General features: G+C 39.9%; 1 protein-coding gene across 1 annotated transcript; it reads left to right on the top strand.

The window, feature by feature from the left end:
• The first annotated feature begins 1,014 nt into the window (after positions 1 to 1,014).
• On the top strand, positions 1,015 to 21,098 carry HSD17B7 (hydroxysteroid 17-beta dehydrogenase 7). The gene is made up of 9 exons (XM_060774374.2): positions 1,015 to 1,379; positions 8,693 to 8,896; positions 9,971 to 10,063; positions 13,065 to 13,179; positions 15,966 to 16,160; positions 16,543 to 16,647; positions 18,204 to 18,260; positions 19,886 to 19,984; positions 20,653 to 21,098. The coding sequence occupies exons 1-9, from the start codon at positions 1,345 to 1,347 to the stop codon at positions 20,788 to 20,790; spliced, it is 1,041 nt and encodes a 346-aa protein (XP_060630357.1). The 5' UTR covers positions 1,015 to 1,344; the 3' UTR covers positions 20,791 to 21,098.
• Positions 21,099 to 22,474: the final 1,376 nt, after the last annotated feature.

Raw genomic sequence — 22,474 nt, 5'->3', positions numbered from 1 at the left:
TTAGAACAGGGATATGGCCCTCCAAGGTCATTTACCTGCCCTCACTCAGGATCAATCTAAATCTGAAACAACTTGAAAGCACACAACCACAGTCACAGCAATCCTATCTCATCAGCCAAAAAAAAAAAAACCCTCTAAAATTAGGACAGTAAATAAAGAACAACACTCAGAAATGGGAATTCCAGACAGGAAACAATCAGGGCCAGCTAACACCTCCCAATAAAGGTTCCCCAGGCAGCAACTAGTCAGTCTTTGAAGCTACGAGGCTATTCAAAGCGAATAAGGTGGCCAATTGCAGCATTCACACATGCCTCCAGCAGGCAAGAGTTCTTTCTCCCACCCTGGACATTCCACAGATATATAAACCCCAATTGCCTCGTTACCAACTGACCTCACAACCTCTGAGGATGTCTGCCAGAGATGTGGGCAAAATGTCAAGAGATAGTGCTTCTGGAAAATGGCCATACAGCTCGAAAATCAACAGTGGAACTCTCTGCCTCTGGAAGCTTTTAAACAGAGGCTGGATGGCCATCTGTGGGGGGTGCTTTGAATGCGATTTTCCTGCTTCTTGGCAGGGGATTGGACTGGATGGCCCACAAAGTCTCTTCCAATTGTATGATTCTATGATTTATTAAAATATTCCCATCCAAACCCACGATGGAGGAGGCATTACTTTTCATTCAACCCTAATATTATACTCCAGAAACAGTTGCTGCTGACAACTGAGGGCCCTGAGTCTACACAGAATATCAAGGCAGGTAATCCACAATACCTGCTTTGAACTGGATTATCTGAGTCCACACTGACATATAATCCAGTTCAATGTGGATTTTATACAGCTCTGTGGAAAGGGCTCTAAAAGGCCAACATTTACAACAGAGCTCTTCATCTGCATATAAAAAAGACAACCTGTGGAAGGATGCCTCACTGTCAGATCCATTGGATTGACATCAAAGCCAAAAATGTCCCCTTAGCGCCCCCTGGAGGCCCACAATGGATGCGGACATAGAGGCCGTTTGACAAGAGAGAATGACAGCCGGCCCTCGTGCGCCCAGCTCTCCAGCCAATGATACGCCCGGAACGACAGGCGCGCCCCGCCCCCGCAGCACTCCCAGCCACTCCTGCGAAAGGAATAGAGACAGAGCTTCCCGCCCACTTGGCGTCGGACTACCCTCACGCCACTCCGCCCTGCCCTAAGCTTCCCGGGGGACGGCTCTCATTGGGTGAGAACGAGAGGGGGCGTGGCTTGAAGGGAAGGGGCGTGGCTTGAGCGAGGTTGCTTTCCACAGCCGGCTCCATCGCCCTGCTTTCGGTGTCTTGGCGCGTCCTTCGAGACAGGCAGCCATGCAGAAGGTGGCCGTCGTCACTGGGGCGAGCAGGTGAGGGAAAAGGCGGGAAGAGGCCTCCTCCTCCTGTCATGAACTTTGGTGTATTAGGAACCTACTGGCAGGCATGGGCAAACTTTGGTCCTCCAGGTGTTTTGGACTTCAACTCCCAGAAATCCTCGCAGCCTCAGGCCCTTTCCTTTTCCCCCTCAGCCGCTTAAGCGGCTGAGGGGGAAAAGGAAGGGGCCTGAGGCTGCGAGGATTTCTGGGAGTTGAAGTCCAAAACACCTGGAGGACCAAAGTTTGCCCATGCCAACATAATAGTATAGCCACACAATCAGTTGAAAGGATCCAGAGTGAATGGGAGACAGGATGCTGAACTGACTGGACCTTTGGGCTGAATCAAGCAGCCACCAATTGCTTTTTGGGCCTCCAACTCCCATAATTCCTGACCATTGAACAAGATGGCTAAGGCTTCTGGGAGTTGGAGGCCCACACAGCTGGAGGACGCCTTATCACCTTGAAGTGGAAAGAGTTGGCAAAGAGAAGCATCCCACCTGAAACCCTGTGGCTGACTCTTTCCTTAAGGATTCTGGGTCTTGTAATTTAGTGAGGCCCAGGACCTTTCTGGCTGAGCATTTTAAAGACTCCCTTAAGTATCCCAATGGTAGCAATTCAGCACTTTATTCTCATCATCCACCTCAACACTTTGATGACACTATTCCCGGTCCTGTCTACTTGATCTTTGCGCCTTCCTTGCGTTCTTCGTCAGGATGTATTGCACTCATGGAGCCTGAACCTCAGCATTTTTTCTCAGCCATATTGTTTGATATTGTTTACAATTGTGTTTGTTTTTATATTTTATCTCATGTTTAAATAGTGTGTTCTATTTGTAATTTTTGGGCTTGTCCCTTGTACACCGGCCCCAAGTCCCCTTGGCCAGGGTATAAACATAAAGTTATTATTATTATTATTATTATTATTATTATTATTATTATTCAACTACCAAGCTTGCAAACTTTGTGTTTTGTCTGTCTGTCTGTTTGTTTGTTTTTGTTAAAAATGTAATACAAATGTCTGGTTGCTCCTGATACGATAAATAAATATTATTATTATTATTATTATTATTAGAAACACAACAAGATGAGTCCACAGCAGACACTCTGCTGGCTGTTGAATTGGATCACGCATCAGACAAGTGTCTAGGACTGTGTGATGTATCGGCGAATAATGCGTGCAGATCCCAGTAAAGTGGCCTTCTGCATCTGGTAATTTTGTCAGCGCCGATTGTGTTTAAGTGCAGGCCAAGGTCTTTAGGCACTGCACCCAGTGTGCCAATCACCACTGAGACCACCTTGACTGGCTTGTGCCAGGGTCTTTGCAGTTCGATCTTTAAATCCTCATATTATGTCAGCTTTTCCTGTTGTTTCTCTGCAATCCTGCTGTCACTTGGGATTGCGACATTAATAATAATAATAATAATAATAATAATAATAATAATAAGCCTGAAGAAGAGAAGGCTGAGAGGAGATATGATAGCCATGTATAAATATGTGAGAGGAAGCCACAGGGAGGAGGGAGAAAGCTTGTTTTCTGCTTCCCTGGAGACTAGGACATGGAACAATGGCTTCAAACTACAAGAAAGGAGATTCCATCTGAACATGAGGAAGAACTTCCTGATTGTGAGAGCTGTTCATCAGTAGAATTCTCTGCCCCAGAGCGTGGTGGAGGCTCTTTCTTTGGAAGCTTTTAAACAGAGACTGGATGGCCATCTGTCAGGGGTGATTTGAATACAATATTCCTGCTTCTTGGCGGGTGGGTTGGACTGGATGGCCCAGGAGGTCTCTTCCAACTCTTTAATTCTATGATACTATTATTATTATTATTATTATTATTATTATCACACAGAGGAGAGCCATTACTGTATACAGGCAGTCCCCAAGTTATGGACAAGATAGGTTCTCTGGGTTTGATCTTAAGTTGACTTTGTATGTAAGTCAGAACAGGTACATTATAAAGTGTAACTTCATCTATCCATCTATTATCAATCAATCTATCTATTGATAGCTAGGGAGGGGGTTAACACCCTTGTAGTGTACCTTTTGCTGTCTATTGTCGAAGGCGTTCATGACCGGAATCACCGGGTTGTTGTAGGGTTTTTTGGGGGGCTATATGGCCATGTTCTAGAGGCATTCTCTCCTGACGTTTCACCTGCATCTATGGCAAGTGTCTTCAGAGGTTGTGAGATCTCACAACCTCTGAGGATGCTTGCCATAGATGCAGGCAAAACATCAGGAGAGAATGCCTCTAGAACATGGCCATATAGCCCGAAATAACCTACAGCAACCCATTTTGTTGTCTGTTTTGCTGTCCAGAAGATTTCACCTCACTTTCTGTCCCAGTCATAACTGAATTTTGACAAATTTGGCTTGTTGTGGAAACAAGACCTGGGGCTGAAGCTTCAGTGGAGTCGCTTTTCTCCATAATAATAACTCTTCCAGGAGTGAATTTCCCTTCCCAGGGGTAGATTTCTCTCACGTCCTCTTGTTTAACCCCTGTTATCAACTATGAGTTGTTTAGGAGCCCTTTCACACAGCTGTATAAAATCCACATTAAACTAGATTATATGGCAGTGCGGACACAGATAATCCAGTTCAAAGCAGATATTGTGGATTATCTGCCTTGATATTCTTGGTTATATGGCTGTTTGGAAGTGCCCTAACTTGGGGACTGCCTGTATTTTCAGGAGGGATTAACATATCTTAGTGTACAGTCAGATGAAGATGTATTATCAAAGGCTTTCATGGCTGGAATCACTGGGTTGTTGTATGTTTTTTGGGCTATATTGACATGTTTTAGAAGCATTCTCTCCTGACGTTTTGCCTGCATCTGTGGCAAGCATCCTCAGAGGTTGTGAGGATGCTTGCCATAGATGCAGGTGAAATGTCAGGAGAGAATGCTTCTAGAACATGGCTATATAGCCCAAAAAACCTACAACAACCCAGTCAGGTGAAGTCTTTGATACTTTTGAAATCCTCTTCTGGCTGTCGCTTGCAACTCCAGTGTCCAGCGTACAGTTCATTTTGTGAGAAAACCCTGGGGGTTGGTGCTCATCTCCATTTCTAAGCCGAAGAGCCAGCGTTGTCTGTAGACACCTCCAAGGTCATGTGGCTGGAATGACTGCATGGAATGCCGTTATATTCCTTCCGAAGCGGTACCTATTGATCTCACATTTGCATGTTTTCGAATTACTAGGTTGCCAGAAGCCGGGGCTGATAGCAGGACTTGAAACTTGCAACCTTTCCATCAGCAAGTTCAGCAGCTCAGTGGTTTAACCCACTGTGCCACAGGGGACTCTTTATTGTGGATTAGCTGCCTTCATACTCTGGAATATATTGTTGTGTGGAAGGGTGTCTTTTGTGCTGCTTGCATCTGGTTGATAGGATGTCTCTACATTCATTTATATCCATCTTATAAAGAGACAGTGATTGCTTTGTTACATTTTTTCCAGACTTTTTAACTACCCTTTGTTAATTTGAAATTAGGTGTCCTTATAAGTATCTGAAAGAGAAATGTGATTTAGGTATAATATATTTTTGTAATAAATAATCTTCCTTATGATTTCAAATTTGTCCATTCTCTCAGTTTCTTCAAAATGTATCTAAAGATCAAATTATAAATGTGTTATATTATTGTTGACCCTCCACATTAGTGGATTTAACTTTTGTGGATTTCTTTATTTGCAGATTTGATTCATATCTTCTTTGTAGGAATCTTGGGGACCTCCAGCTTGATTCTGTGGGCTACTTCTACTGGAAACTGACTCTATAATTGTGCCAGAGAGCCTAGAAATTTTTAGAGAGATAATGCTTTTTGTAGAGTTTACTCTGTGTTTCTAGGATGCCTCCTATACTGCCATATAATACAGATTATCAATGCAGATAATTCACTTTATCTGCTTTGAACCGGATTATATGAGTACGTTGCCATATAATCCCGTTCAATGCAGATAATCTGGATTTTATATGGCAGTGTAGAAGGGCCTATGATCAACTTCTGACCCAGAGATTTCTAAAAAGGCATTCTCTCATCTGATAAAAATGAGCATTTTAAAAAATTCACTGTTTTTCCACATACATTGGGGTCCTTTGTCACTAACCCCCACACAAATGGAGGGCTTAATTGTAGTATTTTTAGTTCATATAGTGGACCCTTGATAACCACCGGAACTTTGGCTATTTTTCTCTTTTTTCTCTCTCTTGTCTCCTTTCTCTCCCCCCCCCCCACCACACTGCCCTGCTTCCCAGTTTTATCTTTTTGTTTTTGTTTCTTAATTTACTTTTTTCTTCCATTCTTTTCTCTGCTCCCCCATCCCCCTCTCTCCTTCCCATCTCCTTTTTTCTTTTTCTCTTTCCTTCATAGTAAAATGGTGTCCTTTATATGAAATGAAGAGATTAAGGTTTGCTTTTTTGGAATTGTGTTTTGGGATATTTTCAAGCAGTAGGTGGTATATGCGTGTATGTGTACATGTGTGTGGTGTATGTGTGTGTATATGTAATCAATCAGCAATATTAGTGTCCATAGGCAATCTCCGAGCCTCTCATGGCCCAGTTTGTTGAGACAAAAGCAAAACAGTTCAAGGGAATTGTTATTTTTATATAATCGAAAATACTCATTGGCTATGATCACAAGATTGTACCCACACAAACATTAGCATATTGGTTACTAATAAGCTGCTGATGCATATGCTGGTGCATACTTCTTTATTGTGTCTGCTTGAAGTTGTTGTCATTTATATTAATTTCTGCTTATGCCGGCCCTATTAACCCTATTGTGGGGTTTATTCGGCAAGATTTGTTCCATGGGAGTTTGTCTTCGCCTTCCTCTGAGGCTGAGAGAATACAGATAAATTACCCGAGACAACCCAGTGGGTCTCCATTACTGTGCAGAGATCAAAACCATAGACTTCAAAGTTATAGTGCAATTCTCAAACTACTATTGTGATGATTATCTCTGCTTGCAATAGGAGTAGCTAAACAAATAATACATGTCATGTTTTCTGAATGCAGTTTTCTGAGTTGTTTTGCTGATAGCTAACCACAGAAAGATTTGTTGTTTGGTTTACAGTTCTTTAGTGTGTTAGAAGAGAAACAAACCAAAGAGTGCCTGCAATCATATGTCACAGTAACAAACTGCTGAGTGAAGCTGAAAAAGTTGATGAGTTCAGCAATGAGTCACTTGAATTGCTCATTGAAAAAAAAATACACAAACAGTTATTTAGTTTTGTTAGATGTAGTAGTTTCAGCATTATATTATGAAAAATCTGCTTTTTTGTATTGTCTTTCTTTTTTTCTTTTTTTTCTGAATAAATATATATTTTAAAATCACAATTTTAAAGAAAGATTAGGACTGGTTTATCATCTTTTCACAGCAACAGCGGGGTAAATTTCAACTACTGAATTTATTAATTAGACAAGGAATGCTATTAAAAGTAGAACCATGGTCATTTGGGTTATCTAAAGGGAGGTGGATTTTAAAAGGGTAAAAATTAACAGGTAATGAGTGTGAGCTATGTAGAAAGTCCTAGTAGTTGTGTGGCTAGTATTTGTTTATTAATGTAAGTAAGTCTGAGATTATTGTGTTTGTTTTAAGATTTAGTTTTATTGAATGCAGTAGTTTTAGTGTAATATATTATTGGAAAAATTACAAGTGGGAGCTAGGTGATCAGCTGAAGGGAGGAGAGTGTCTGATAATCTTTTGTTTTTAAAACTGAAGTTAAGTGACACCTCAGCCATTTATAAAGTAGGACCCCATTCCTGATTTTTCACTTCTTTCCTAGTTCTCTCCTCCCTTCAGCTGATCACCTAGCTCCCACTTGTAATTTTCCCAATAATATATTACACTAAAACTACTGCATTAAATAAAACTAAATCTTAAAACAAACACAATAATAAAACTGCTTTGAGTCGCCTAAGGGCTGAGAAAAGCGGTATAGAAATAAAACAAATAAATAAATAAATTCTGTTGTTTTGATACAGCTTTTTTATTCAGTATGTTTCCTAGCATACATTCTGCTTTTTGAGTTGGGAGATGGATACCCACAGGAAGATAATAAATCCATTAGGACAGTGGTTCTCAACCTGTGGGTCCTCAGATGTTTTGGCCTTCAATTCCCAGAAATCCTAAGAGCTGGTAAACTGGCAGGGATTTCTGGGAGTTTTAGGCCAAAACACCTGGGGACTCACATGGCATTAGGGGGACAACTTGCAGCGGTAGTGCGGGAGAGAGAGATACTATAGTTCTGAATGCAAAAAAAGTAAGAACAATACAATATTTAAAATTAAGAACAATTTTAAGCAACATAAATTTACCAGTATTTCAATGGGAAACATGGGCCTGCTTTGACTGATGAGATAGTCTAGTTAAATAGGATTGTTGTTGTTGTGTGTCTTCAAGTTGTTTCAGATTTAGGGTGGCCTTAAGCCTAAAGTTTAGGGCAGGAATGGGCCTTGGAGGGCCACATCCAGCCCGCGGACCTTAGTTTGCGGACCCCTGTTCTAGATCTTTCCTTGGAGGACTTGGCGCGTATTTGGTGAGGATACACAAAAAATTATACCATCATCCTTTCTCATCATCCTTTCTCAATTGCTAAATTTCTGTGCAAGATGCTCAATATTTCTTGAGCTTGCATTTGGTGTTTTCCGTCATTTGTTCAAATAATTTTGAAGTATTTTTCTTTTGTATTATGAAGTCCAGAATAAATACATTTTTGGTTGACTTTTAACAGTCCAGTCTTGATATGTGCAATAGAGATACACAGATTTGGTCATCTGGCCCTGTATATATGTCCCTCACGTGAGTTTGGTAATCTTCAGACATCTTGAGGGCTTCATTAAATACATTAAGAATGTAACTGAGGATCCTTCTACATTGTCATATAATCCAGATTATCAAAGCAGTTAATCTACATTATCTGCTTTGAAGTGGATTATATGAGTCTATACTGTCATATAATCCAGTTCTTCTAAGTAGATATTCTGGATTTTATATGGTAGTGGGTTGTTGTTGTTTATTCGTTTAGTCACTTCCGACTCTCGTGACCTCATGGACCAGCCCACGCCAGAGCTCCCTGTCAGTTCACCCTGTCTGTGATGTAACCATAGAAAATTATCTGAACTGTGCAGCCGGGGTCTCTGCTTTCTCTATTCATTGGAAACTTGTAGGGAATTGTCTCTCCCACCCCATCCCCAGAAATGTGTGAATTGCATAGAAGGCATTGATCACAGCTTGTTTCTTTTTGTCTGCAACAAATTCCAGGTGTCCAGCTTGATTCTCAGTGCCTTAACCATGTGTTGTTACTATTACAGTGGGATTGGTTTTGCACTGTGTACGCGCCTCCTCCAAGAAGATGCCAGCCTCCATATATGCTTAGCTTGCAGGAACATGGAGAAGGCCAATGCAACTCGTAACAAACTGTTGTCCAACTTCTCCAAAGTAGACATCAGCATTGTTCAAGTAGATGTGGGCAAGCTGGACTCTGTCCTGCACGCAGCTAAAGAGATCAAGTTAAGGTACGTGAAAAGGCATTTAGATGAGCTTCCTGATGCTCAGTAGAGTTTCTCTCTTCCTTGTCCATTCAAATTGTTTCCCAAGGTTTTCAGACTCTGCCAATATTACAAGTTTTTGCTATGAAGCCACGACCTTGGATTAATTTCAGAATAGTATCCATCCACTTGTAGCAAACATATTGCCTAAAAGGTTACTCTTTTAAAGACAGAACTAGATATTCTCATGCCCACCATTTTCCCTGAAAACACATAGATGGGAACCTTGAGTGAGGAAAAATAACTTGGAATGGCTTCTTGGTGTGATTTGCCGCCAAAATTTACTTTTGGCTTGATTATGAACTAAGCAACCCCAAGCTCTATCATATCTAGGTTTATACCATGGTGAATTTGTATCTGCTAGATGGCACATACACATAATTCTTTGCTTAAGAAGTATAATAATCAAGGTTACAGCAAGCGTCCTGCCACTGTATCCAAATATATTTGGAAGAAATCTTGCTTACCTTCATTAGATTGGGGGCCAAAACTGTTCAGAGAATGTACCATGTAGTAATACACAATGTCTTAAACCAAGTTGAGTTGTTACAATAAACAGAATAAAGTAGCAAAATATTTCCAACTCTAGCTAGAAATCCAATATTTATATACTTTCATATGATAACACTTTTGGAAAAAGAATATAAGCATGCGAGGGAGAGTGGTTTCCCCTGCCCTCCTGATATAAGAGGTTTTTGTATGTATGGAAATGTTCAAGTGGGAGAGAGATCACTCTGACATGCACTGAAACTCTTTGCCAACAACTTGAAATAATACTGTTGAAGACAAATTTGATCCTTCAGTTTGGCCCCAAACTTCCTGCTAAAGAAGTATGTGGAAAACCACACTTTATATTATATTTTGTTTATTTGTCTGATTAATTTTTTAACTGCCTTGTAAAGACTACAGTCTTCCAGAGATGGCTTACAATATTAAGCAGTTCTGGTGTTCTTTGTCTTTCTCTACTTACTATAACTTGGTGTTGTTTTCACTGTGGCATTGCAGATATTGCAATAACCAAGTGTCACTTTCCTTGTGTAGATTTCAACGTTTGGATTATCTTTTCTTGAATGCCGGGATCATGGTAAATCCACGTGTCAGTTTCTGGGCATTTTTACAAGGCATCTTCTCCAGGTATTATATAACTCTCTGGTTAGTTGCTCTTTCCTTTCCTTCTGGCATTGTGGATGGGAGGGAAGGATTCAAAAGACATTTCAGGACAGAGGACTGTGGCCAGTTTTCTGTCTTGGAAACCTAAACCCAGGTTTTAGGTCATGAACCTCTCTCTGAGACAGAATCTTGCAATGTGATGCTTTCTACTATGTAGGGAGCCTGGTGTGACTTGAGATTGCCCTCTGCATTTCTGTTTCCTTTGCTACACATGTATGCAGTATAAGCATACAAGCTAGTAGACTATTCACAGAAGTCTACAAATCTGAGTGTTATATAAATACTTGTTTTTCATAGGCAAAAAGCATACTGTGAATTAAGCAAGGACTGGAGAGGCAGTAACATTGGCCTCTCCTATTTCCCCCTCCACCCCAAAAAAGCCAAGACCAGCAATGGACTGTTAAACTCTGGGCTTCTGTTGCTAAAGAAGTTCTGCTCTTTCTCCCTGCATCTTGAAGGCATGGCTCATGCATAGAGGAGACACAGGGGAGGCCTCTTCCAGAGCTCCTTTCTGTTTCAGATCACACTTAGCTTAGACGTATGGAGAAGACATGGCCCTTTGTCTTTGTCTCAGCTGGAAAAAAAGTGCTTGAGGGCCGCAATAATAATAATAATAACAATAATAATAATAATAATAATGCTTTATTTATACCCCGCTCCATCTTCCCCAGGGGGACTCGGTGCGGCTTACATGAGGCCATGCCCATCAATACAATACAAGCTATAACACAAACACAATAAAACAAGCAAAATACATAAAATGCAAAATCGAAATAATATACAACACAACAATATAAAATCAAGCATTAAAAACACAGGAAATTTCACTAGGCAGGGCCAGATTCATGGATAAAATTATAGAAAATATTAAAAACACTGGGAGATAGGGCAGAGTAACTTATAAGGAGGAGGCTCCAGGAATGAGGAAAGATTTCATTGCACAACCCATAAAGTAAAGTGCGTCTAAGGACATTTTGTGCAAAGTGTGGTCAGGGAGAATCTTTCATTCAATCACTGAAGGCACATTGGGATAACCAGGTTTTCAAATTCCTCCTAAAGATTGCCAGTGTGGGGGCTTGTCTAATGTCTCTGGGAAGTGAGTTCCAGAGCCGGGGGGGGGGGGGGGTACTGCAGAGAAGGCCCTCTCTCTTGTCCCACTTACGATGCGGGGGGGGGGGGGGGGAGCAAAAGAAGGGCCTCTCCGGAAGATTGAAGGGATCGTATGGGTTCGTAGGTGGAAATACGGTCGCGCAATGAAAAGGAGAAAGTTTTTAGTATGTATACAAAACTTTTACAAGTTAGGTTAGACTTCCAATAATGTGTCTAGAGTAGCAGAAATGCACTCCTAATATGACACCCAGTGTCATTCACAGGAAACCAATTCAGGCCTGCCACTGGATAAATATCTTCTCCCTTGCATCTTCTTCATGTCTCCTTGCAGATGGGTTTCTCTTTCCATAGTTTACTATCTTTTCCTCAAGGGCAGCAACTAAACCGAGCATGAGCTACCAAGCAAAATATCACCTTTTTCAGAAGGTTACCTAGCTATTATTCACACCCAGTTCATTGAAAAATTTATGTTGGATGTTTGCAATGTTTAAAAAGGTGGTACCTAAAAAAAAAAAATCACCAGCAGTATTTTTAATTCTACTGAAAGATATGTAATTATTTTAGTTTATGGGGAGGGATATAAATAAAGATATTATTATTATTAATATTACTGTTATGGCTGTTGAAGTAAATCAGAGGCATAGGGAGGGTATACAAAGTACTCATTTGCTATCAATTCTGATACAATATCTTTCTCTGGAGTATGATGATCATTTTTCCTGTCTCAATTTTCCATATCATTTACAAACTATTGCTCATAGCTTTCATGGTCTTACATTACCTTCTTGCTCACATTTTCACCATTCTATGAGCACCCTTCTGGCTGAACCAAAGATTTCTCTTTCTCTAAGTTGAGTTCCCAAGTGCTCTCCTATCCAAACATTGACCAGACCCAATCCTCTGTAGCTACAGTGATGGAACATCCTCAAGTGGAACAAAATGAAACAGAGTCCTCTTATGCACAGTATGTGCTGCTTCATGTGCAATATGGGAACTACATTTTGCCTTGCTTTTATATAGCAAGCTTAATTTGCATAGCGTGCATAACAGTCTTCATCTTGTTTGTCCTAATGTTGAGCTTCAGGGTAGGTTCCCCCTGATTTATTGCTGAGGAATCAATCACTACATCTAGTTCCTTGTCCTAAGTATTGGTTGTGTAAGGATCTCTTTGACAGAAGCATGGAGACCTGCTTCTGCATCTGCTGTATACTCTACTAGCCCAAGCTGTAGAGTGGTAGATATCCTACAAATTGCACATCACTGGTGCCTGTAGGGAAAATGGACACTGAACCATAAGTACCATCCCTTACACCACAATAATCCCCAAGTATCAGCCACAGTGGGGTTTTTAAAAAAAAGAAATCCCTGTTCTAAAACAGCAGAGGCTATCCATTTGACTTGCTTTGGCTTCCCCTCTGCAGTCTAGGGATTCAGTTAGAAAACTTTGAAATTCTAACCCTGATTTTATGTTTACACTGTTAAAAAAACTCAAAAAAGAGCCTGGTTGAAAGTGATGAATGGTCCTTCTAGTTTAGTGTGAGTCATGCAATTGTTCAGAGGATGTTGGACTTCAGCTCCCAGCTAATCCTCCCCATTTAATGATCCTTTTATAATGGCCAGCTAGGTGCTTCCAGAAAACTCAACTAGCATGAATATTGCAATTTAAAAGCCAATTGACTGTTCAACATGTCAAGTAAAAGTCCCTCCAGAATTCTTATCTCACCTCCGTAATTCTCACTATAGTCTTATCAAAGGGTCTTTTTTGCCTTAGTAAATTGGCATTTCCATAGGAATTGTCTTTAGTGACTGTCCTCTTTTCCACAAAATGAGCATTGCACTTTTGTCCCTTTTTCAGGAAAGCTCTCACGATGCTGACCACAGCTGAGGGCCTGATGAGCCAGGATGACAGGGTCACTCCAGATGGCCTACAGGAGGTCTTTGCAACAAATTTATTTGGACATTTTGTACTGGTATGAACATTTTAATCTACTATAAGTGTTATATATCTAAGTGATTATACACATACTATTTCGATTTGGTGTATAATCAAACATTTGACATCATGATGGTGATAGAATATTATCCAGAATACGAAAGAGCTTAAAATGAGTAGGGGTAAGGCTGTAAGCACCGGGTTTTCTTGTGTTGTCAGTCACTGCAATTCCTCTTCTGTAGATAGAATCTTAGAATTGGAAGAGACCACAAGGGCCATCCAATCCAATCCCCTATCACTCTTCAAGGCATTTTAATATGCTGAGTGGAAATGGTGGAAGAGAGAATTTGAGAGAATTTGAAGGCACTAACAAGTAGGATGCCGAAATATTACTTCTTTGGATTGGAACAGCATCCTCACACTCCAGCCCTTCAGCTGTTTGGTCCTCCAACTCACAGAATTCCTGACCACTGAACAATCTGGCTAAGGCTTCTGGGAATTGGAGGCCCAAATAGCTGGAGGGCAAAAGTTTGAGGAGGCCTGGACTAGAATGCCTAGAACCAGCAGCTGGTGGGTTCTGGAAGCTTACCAGTTCAGATGGAGCTTGCATTGTGGACTACTGGGAAAACACCTGCTGCTGTTTATTAAAATGAGTCGTTTCCCTAAAATCTGAATAGGTCATCTCTCTCTTCTTTCTTAGTAAGATTGGCCTATTCTGCAGCATTGTACAATCTAATATTGTTTTAATGATTGTTTTATTGCTCATGGATGTATTTTTTAATTTGATGTATGTCTAATTGTAGTGTATAATTGTAATTGTTTGTACTGGCATTGAATTTTTGCCATGACTTGTGTGTAAACTGCTTTGAGTCCCCCTCGGGGTGAGAAAAGCAGTATACAAATACTGTAAATAAATAAATAAATAATATTTAGAGTGTTAACCTGTCTCTCTTTCACAATCAGATGTTTGCTTAACAGAGTATTAAAAGCTGGGTTTGTGTTTACTAAAATTTCTGTCCAACTTCAGAAAGTTAGACTTGATTCTCATTGCTACTTCTTCCTTCCATCAAGTAATTCCTGTAATTAATCATCAATCAATTGCTGTAATTAATATTTTTCATTATGAGGGTCTCCTAAAGACCTCCAAGCCAAACCAAGGTCTTGAATGTCTTCCTTGAACAGATGACCACACATTCAGAAAAGAGAGATGTAGTAATGGGAGACTTCAGTTATCCCGATATTTGAGGAAAGCAAGCTCTGCCAAAAATATCAGGTCCAATAAATTCCTTGCTTGCTTTGCAGACAGTTCCCATTCTCCAGAAGTAGGAAGAAACAACAAAGGAACCATCAACATTAAATCTGACTCTAACTGACTTGATAAATGGTGTTGAAATGGTAGGTTCCTTAAGCAGGAAGGAACATGCCATGTTGTTTTAGAGCAGTGGTTAGCAAACGTATGGTATGCATTCCAGAAGGGGCCCGCAGGGCCCTTTCTCCTGGTGCGTATGCCATCCCCTCGCTGCCCTCAATTTGAGCACTGTCTCTAAAAGGTTTGTCATCACTGTTGTATACTTTAAGAAAGCCTATTTCAATCAACCTAGGGGAGAATATAGCATGGTCACATGATCAGGAATCCTAAAAGCAAAAAGAGTTCATGGTGGATGGGAATTTCTGAAAAGCAAGATCTTGGAGACACAGTTTCTAACAGGTGCAATGAGGGGAAAAGATATCTAAAGAAACCAAAATGGATATCTAAAGATCTTTCAAATGAGTTAAGATTTAGAAGGGTATCCTTTAGGAGTCAGAAGTGGAAATAAATATGGTAATAATACCGACACGTGGAAGAAATGGACAAAGGGAGACACCACCAAAGAGGAATTCAAATGAATAGCCAGCATGTGTAGGGAGAAAGTTAGATAAGTCAAAGCACAGATTGAGTTCAGGCATGGCTAGAGAGGTTAATACCAATTAAAAGGGCTTTTCTGATTATGTCTGTAGCAAAAGGAAGAACAAGGAAATGGCAGGGCCACTGCATACAGGGGATGGCAAAATACTGCCAGGGGACAAATAAAAGGCAGCACTATTCAACACCTTCCTTGCCCCAGTCTTTTCCCAAAAAGGTAAACAGTGCTCATCTTGGAATTATTGGAGCAGATGATACAGCAGGAGAACTGCAGCTCAGAATAGATAAAGGAGCAGTGTAGGGATTTCTGCCTATACCGTATATTCTGGCATATAAGACGACTGGGCGTATAAGACGACCCCCAACTTTTCCAGTTAAAATATAGAGTTAAGATGACTCCCATGCATAAGACTACACCCGCATATAAGACGACCCCTGACTTTTGAGAAGATTTTCTTAGGTTAAAAAGTAGTCTTATACGCCAGAATATACTGTAAATTCAAGCCTCCAGGACCAGATGAATTACACCCAAGGATATTAAAAGAATTGGCAGAAGAAATTTCAGAACTACTAGTAATAATCATTGAGTAGTTCCAGAAGACTGGAGGAAGGCAAAAGTTGTCGCCATCTTCAAAAATAATAATCAGTTAAACTCCTAATTATGTATGCATAACAATACATTTTATCTTCAGTCATACTTTTTCTTATGTAGAAAACAGTTACACTAACACGATTCCTGGGGACAACATCATCAATAGGAGGCCCTTGGCCAATCTTTGCAGGCGTTATCCACTCTGCCAGAATGTGTGTGATGTTAAAATCGCCCAACATGCTTCAAATCTGACCACATTTGTTCATAGCATCAGATGTTGAATCGACTTGGATCCTAATAAAAACCTTTTTGTTGTCGCTGTTTCTAGATTAGACAGCTGGAACCTCTGCTTTGTTGTATGGAAGCACCCTCCCAGCTTGTCTGGACTTCCTCAGTCAATGCCCATAAGAGAAACTTCAGTCTTGATGACTTCCAACACAGTAAAGGCACAGAGGCCTACAGTTCCTCTAAATATGCTACAGACCTCACAAGTGTGGCTTTAAATAAGCACTTCAACATGCGGGTAAGAATTTGTGTTATCAGGCTCCTTCTTGCTCAGGGCCTCCAGATGTTTTTATTCCTTGAGCTTGGCTGTGAAAATTATGGCATGGAGATATTCTGGTATCTTGAACACACCAGATACAGATCCATGACATACTTCCTCCTCCTAAAAAAAGAGCCTTAATGAAACTCACTGGTGATCATCTTTGGTTAGTTCCCCCCCTCCCCCCCAATTCACATGAATAAAGAGCAGAGAGGATGCTGGTAAGGTGAACACTCCTACAAAAGCTTCTTTATCTGGTATCATTTTACATACCAAGCACAAGCCATGTTTGAGTGTTGATTTATGTGCCCACAGGGTTCATTTCTCACTCTTTTGTTTCTTCCTTTTTCTCTTTATATAGAGCTTGTATTCTACTGTCGTATGTCCAGGTGTCGTGATGACCAACATGACATATGAAATTCTGTCCCCCTTTCTCTGGAAGCTGCTTTTCCCCATCCTGTGGTTGGTGAGTGTGATGGCCTTCTGAAGCAGTAGTATGCACTAAAACAGTGGTTCTCAACCTGTGGGTCCCCAGGTGTTTTGAACTTCAAGCCCCAGAAATCCTAAGAGCTGGTAAACTGGCTGTGATTTCTGGGAGTTGTAGGCCAAAATACCTGGGGACCCACAGGTTGAGAACCACTGCCCTAAAGTACTGTATATACTCGAGTATAAGCCTAGTTTTTCAGTCCTTTCCCTAGCTTATACTCGAGTCAATGTTATTTATTATTTTACTTTGTTGTTGTTGTTGTTGTTGTTGTTATTATTACATTTATTATTTTATTGTTGTTGTTATTACTACATTTATTATTTTATTCTATTATTATTATTACATTTATTATTTTACTCTATTTATTATTATTGGAGGACATGTAAGTATATTTACATTGAAGAATGTTAGAATAGTGGTTTAATCAGAGTTGGACAGTCTTAACTTGAATTACAATTTTATGTAAATATTCAAAAACATTTAACCTACTAATGCCTAAATTAATATAATTTTATTGGTATCTATTTTTATTTTGAAATTTACTAGTAGCTACTGCATTTCCCACCCTCGGCTTATGCTCGAGTCAATACATTTTCCCAGTTTTTTGTGGTAAAATTAGGTGCCTCGGCTTATATTCGGGTCGGCTTATACTCGAGTATATACGGTAATCTTTTTGGAGGGTGGGGATAGGAAGCTATTCAAATTAAAGCATAATAAAAGGCTGCATGTATAGATCAATAGCCCTGTATTGCAGATAGTCTACTGCAAAGGTCTTTTACTCTAGAACAGTGTTTCTGAAACTGTGCTCCTCTGGGAATTTTGGACTTTAGCTCCTACCATTCCTAACAGCTGGTAAAAAACAAGCTGAGATTTCTGGGAGTTGAAGTCCAAAACACCTGGAGCAGCAGAGGTTGAGAAACACTGCTCTAGACTAATAAGTAGTAGTCTGTGGACTGTACCAGTATACATGGTAGTGGGAAGTTTCCAGGAAATAATAATAATCATCATCATCAGCAGCAGCAGCAGCAGCAGCAGCAGCAGCATCTTTATTTGTACCCCGCCACCATCTCCCCAAATGGGACTCAGGATGGCTAACATGAGGCCAAGCCCAAAATTACAGTACAGCAAAATAAAATACAAAGACACAAAAATAATATCAAAATAAAATGCATGAAATAAGAAAATAAAATAAACAGTTACTAAATAACATGATAGAGAAATAAAATGCAGAGGGTGGGCCAAATGCACAGGGTAAAATTGATAAAACCCTGGATGAGATAAGTAGTGGGAGAATGTGTTTCTGAGGGAGGAGGTCAAAAGGAGCGAACAGTGGGGTTAGGAAATAAAGAAAGCTTCAGGGACGCTTCTTTATAGAGCAAGTGCTTTTTCAGTGTTTCCTGTTTGCAGTACACCAGCTGTAGATATTTGGTGAGAAGAGATGGCAATCTTGCTTTACTTTTCAGAATGTTTTTATAACCCTAATGCCACGGTCTAAGGGAAAGAGAATTAATTTCTTGCCTTTCTCTCTCTACCAGTTGCGTCTTTTTACTCCCACGTATACACTGACTCCATATAATGGAGCAGAAGCACAGGTAAGATTTTTTTTTTTTTGCATCTTTCTGCATATAAGCAGTTTTTCTGCCATTGTCATACATCAGAAGTAATATTTCATGATTTTTGCAGCTTTCAGTATTAATTGAAAGATTTATGTTGGATTAAAGGTTCTGGCTTTAATTGACCATTACTCTTTAAAATCTTTAAAATCTTCTGCATCAATGAATATATATCTGAATCCATTTTTTAGCCTTTTCACATGCCATCACATATGATAAAATGTTCCTTTGTGGTGGTCAAATTTCCAACGTGCATTAGATTCTTTATACATTTTGGATCTCTGGTGTTTTGTACCATATTTACATGAGTCTAATGCTCTCTTTTTTGACTTTCTCATCTCTGTGAATCACACAAATGAGTTTTCCTGCATCTATAGAGAGCACTGTTTGGAAACTTCTGGAGCTCTAAATCTAGATTTTGGCAGTAAACCTGTCTGCTTTCCATGATTTTATAAATCTACAGTACCTTTCCATCGTTCGCCACAGCAGCATTAATTGCAACTTTCTGCTTTATAGTGTTACCTCGGCTAATTTTGGTATTTGATTTGGGCAGATGTGTTTTTCTTTTTTGGCTATTCTTGTCTCTCTGGCATGATTCAGACCTTGACCTCTGTGTATCTGGCACTCTGATCTCAGAAAGTTACAAGACTATAATTTTTTTGGCTGCCCTGACTTTGGTCCATCTGTACTCTTCAAAATGTCCTTGAGCACTTCCTTTAAAGTATACCACCCATTTGTATGATTCACAGAGACCATGAAGAAAGAGGACAAGTTTCTTACCTGTAAGTGTTTCTTCGAGTGGCCATCTGTGAACTTACACAATTCCCCCATCCTCTCCACTTTGTGTTCTACCATTCCTAGTGACATGGCTGCTGCTTTGGCGGCCATGGAACTGGGAATTTGATGGGAATCCTCTATATAGCGAACAAATCTCCCCTTATGAACCTGCAAGGACTTTAAGATCATCTGGAGAGGCCCTGCTCTCGATCCCGCCATCATCACGAGTACGGTTGGCAGGAATGAGACAGGGCCTTCCCAGTGGTGGCCCCTCGGCTATGGAACGCCCTTCCTAGGGAGATTAGATCGGCTTCCTCGCTCCTATCATTCCAGAAGAATCTTAAGACATGGCTATTTGAGTGGGCATTTGAAAATACAGAGTAATGGATATAATAATGGAATAACTATATGGTGGAACTGGACATTGATTTTAATGATTATCGATTGAAGTATGTTTCATTATAATGTTTAATTTTATTGTTGCTGATGTTTTTATATTGTAATTGTGTCCTTGGTGGCATAGAATTCTTGCTTTGTAAACCGTCTTGAGTCACCGGAAGGCTGAGAGGGGCAGTATAGAAATGTACTAAATAAATAAATAAAGGCATAGAAAGGGATGGGGTTACTGCCAAAATGTAGAAGGTTCCAAACAGTGCTCTGTACAGGTGGAGCATTGCCCATTTGTGTAATTTTACGATGGCCACTTGAAGGAACATAGTTACAGCTAAGCAATCTCAGTGTGGGACCTCTGTAGTTTCAGCCCAGAGGGAAGATCTCAAATGTGCTGAGCATGTTTTGAATGAGAACTGTTTCTATTCTCAATCTAGATTTGGTTAACGAAGCAGAAGCCCGAGGCACTGAACCCACTGGTGAAATACCATAGCTGCACCACAGTTTTTGGAAAGAACTATGTCGCGCTCCGTAAGGTAAGTATGTAACACTGAGAGAATTGCATAGATACTACAGTTTCTTTCATTTTGTTACTATATGCTGCTCCATGTAGTTATGGACAAATTCTGTCAGAAGGTAGTCATTAAACAAAGCAATTATTTCTTTACAAAATAATGGGTTTTTTAAAACATAATTTTGCTACTTCCTTGGTCATCCTGCATACTAAATTGCACTAAGAGAAAAGGATGCAGGGAAAGTGTATAGAAATGTGAAATGCAAATGACCATTTCTATTATTGTATTTAAGTCTTGTATTGAATTTACATTATTTTATGGAAGTTGTTTTTGTTTGTTGTGCAGTGGTTTATAACAATGTTGTTTCCATACAGTAATCATAGTGGGTTTTTTTTTCATTTGTGTTGTGTATGTGCTGTAAATCCCTTTGAGACTGCTTTTGTCAGTGGGAAGCAATGTCTAGATTTAATAAACCATCTAAAATTGTAGATTTAATTATAGATGGGATTTAATTTTAAATATTGGAGAGATTTATCAGTATGAAAGAGCTTGGGAAAATAGACTATAAGATTACAAGAATGCTGGATGGGAAATTCTGTGTGTTCTGTGCCAAAAAGAACGGGGCTCTTGTAAGTGGGAGAAGCCAAACCAATCTACATGTTTTTACTACTGTATGCTCTGTCTTTCAGATGGACGTCAGTGAAGATATGGCTGATAAGCTGTATGTGAAGTTGTTGCACTTAGAGAAACAAGTTTTAGGGAATCACAACCCCTGCAGCATAAAAAAAGTAGCCAGCAGACCTGAATCTGATGGCAAAATTGTGTAGCATAGGGTTTCTTCCACTGGAAGCAGTGTAGGCCCTAACACCTACCCCCTTGTTTACCTTGGCAAAGCAGGCCTCTCTGCAGATGTGTTGCTGGATTATGATGGAGTGCTGAAGAAAACCAAAAAATGCCTTATTACTGAGTTTCTGCTTGCCGTAGTGCGGCACTCCCTTATTGTGGTTTTTATACATTAATTATTACTGTTTTTAATTGATTGTAATGTTTCTCCTTCATTCTAATGGGTATCCTGAATTCTGTGAGTGCTTTAGAAGGGGACATTTACCTCAGATAATAAAGAATTTGGAGGCCAGACGTGTTCTTGCTTCATTGCTTGGAATTATGTGTGCCATGATGGTGGTAAGTCACTCCGACAGATGCTGTTATTCGTTGCTTTACTGAGAGTTTTCAAACTTAATAGTAATTTCCTATAGGTTTAACTTTGTCAGCACAATCTTACAGAACCATGTCATTTATAATTTAGGGAGGTGCTTAGAATTCTCCAGAAAGCTCTCGTTCTCAGTCTTTTTCCTAAAGCTCAAGGCCTCCTAAACTAATGCCTTCCAGGGCTTTTTACCTGGCCTCCACCCTAAAGTCTGAAATGACTTGAAGGCACACACAACAGTTCTAATTAACTTGACAATCTCATTAGCCAAAGGCAGGCCCACATCTCCCATTGAAATACAGTTATGTTTATGTTTTAAATATTGTGTTTTGGTTTTTTTGCACTACAAATGAGATATGTGCAGTTTGCATAATAATTTATTTGTGGTTTTTTCAAACTATATTATACCCCCCCCCCCCCCCAATCAGTCTGAGGGACAATGAACCAGTCCTCGGCTAAAAAAGTTTGGGGACCCCTGCTATTCAGACTTCTACTCTCCAGATGCCTGACTAGTGGCCATTATGCTTTAGGGCTTCCTTCCTGAACTAACTGAACTCTCTATTAGAGTGCCCAGGGGACCACAGTTTGTTTATTTATGACATTTATATCCCGCCCTTCTCACCCTGAAGCGGACTCTGAATGGCTTACAAGTTATATGTACATGCATTATATTATATTATATTATATTATATTACATTACATTACATTACATTACATTACATTACATTACATTACATTATTAGCATAGCACAATATTAGTATTAGATAAAGGTTTTCCCCGGACATTAAATCGAGTCGTGTCCGACTCTGGGGGTTGGTGCTCATCTCCATTTTTAAGCCGAAGAGCCAAAATAGCCCATAGACACCTCCAAGGTCATGTGGCTAGCATGACTGCATGGAATGCCGTTACCTTCCCACCGGAGCAGTACCTACTGATCTACTCATATTTGCATGTTTTCAAACTGGTAGGTTGATAGAAGCTGGGGCTAACTGCAGGAGCTCACACTGCTCTCTGGATTCGAACCTGCGACCTTTCGGTCAACAAGTTCAGCAGCTCAGCGCTTTAACCCATTGTGCCACCAGGGGCTCCAATGTTAGTATTATATATTGCTGTATTGTATTATACTGTAATATTATTAGTAATATTACATGTAATATAAGAATATATTGTATGATTAGTTTATATTGTATTACATTATAATGTTATCAATAATATTATAACTGATAATATAAAACAGTTACCACTTTGCATAGTTGGAAGAACCCTAAAAGTGTACTGTTTTCCCCATGGTAATGTCATGTTG

This window comes from Anolis sagrei, chromosome 4, assembly GCF_037176765.1.
Source record: "Anolis sagrei isolate rAnoSag1 chromosome 4, rAnoSag1.mat, whole genome shotgun sequence".
Taxonomy (NCBI): domain Eukaryota; kingdom Metazoa; phylum Chordata; class Lepidosauria; order Squamata; family Dactyloidae; genus Anolis; species Anolis sagrei.
The sequence above is the reverse complement of the archived record's forward strand: the minus strand, read 5'-3'. Positions and strand labels throughout refer to the sequence as shown.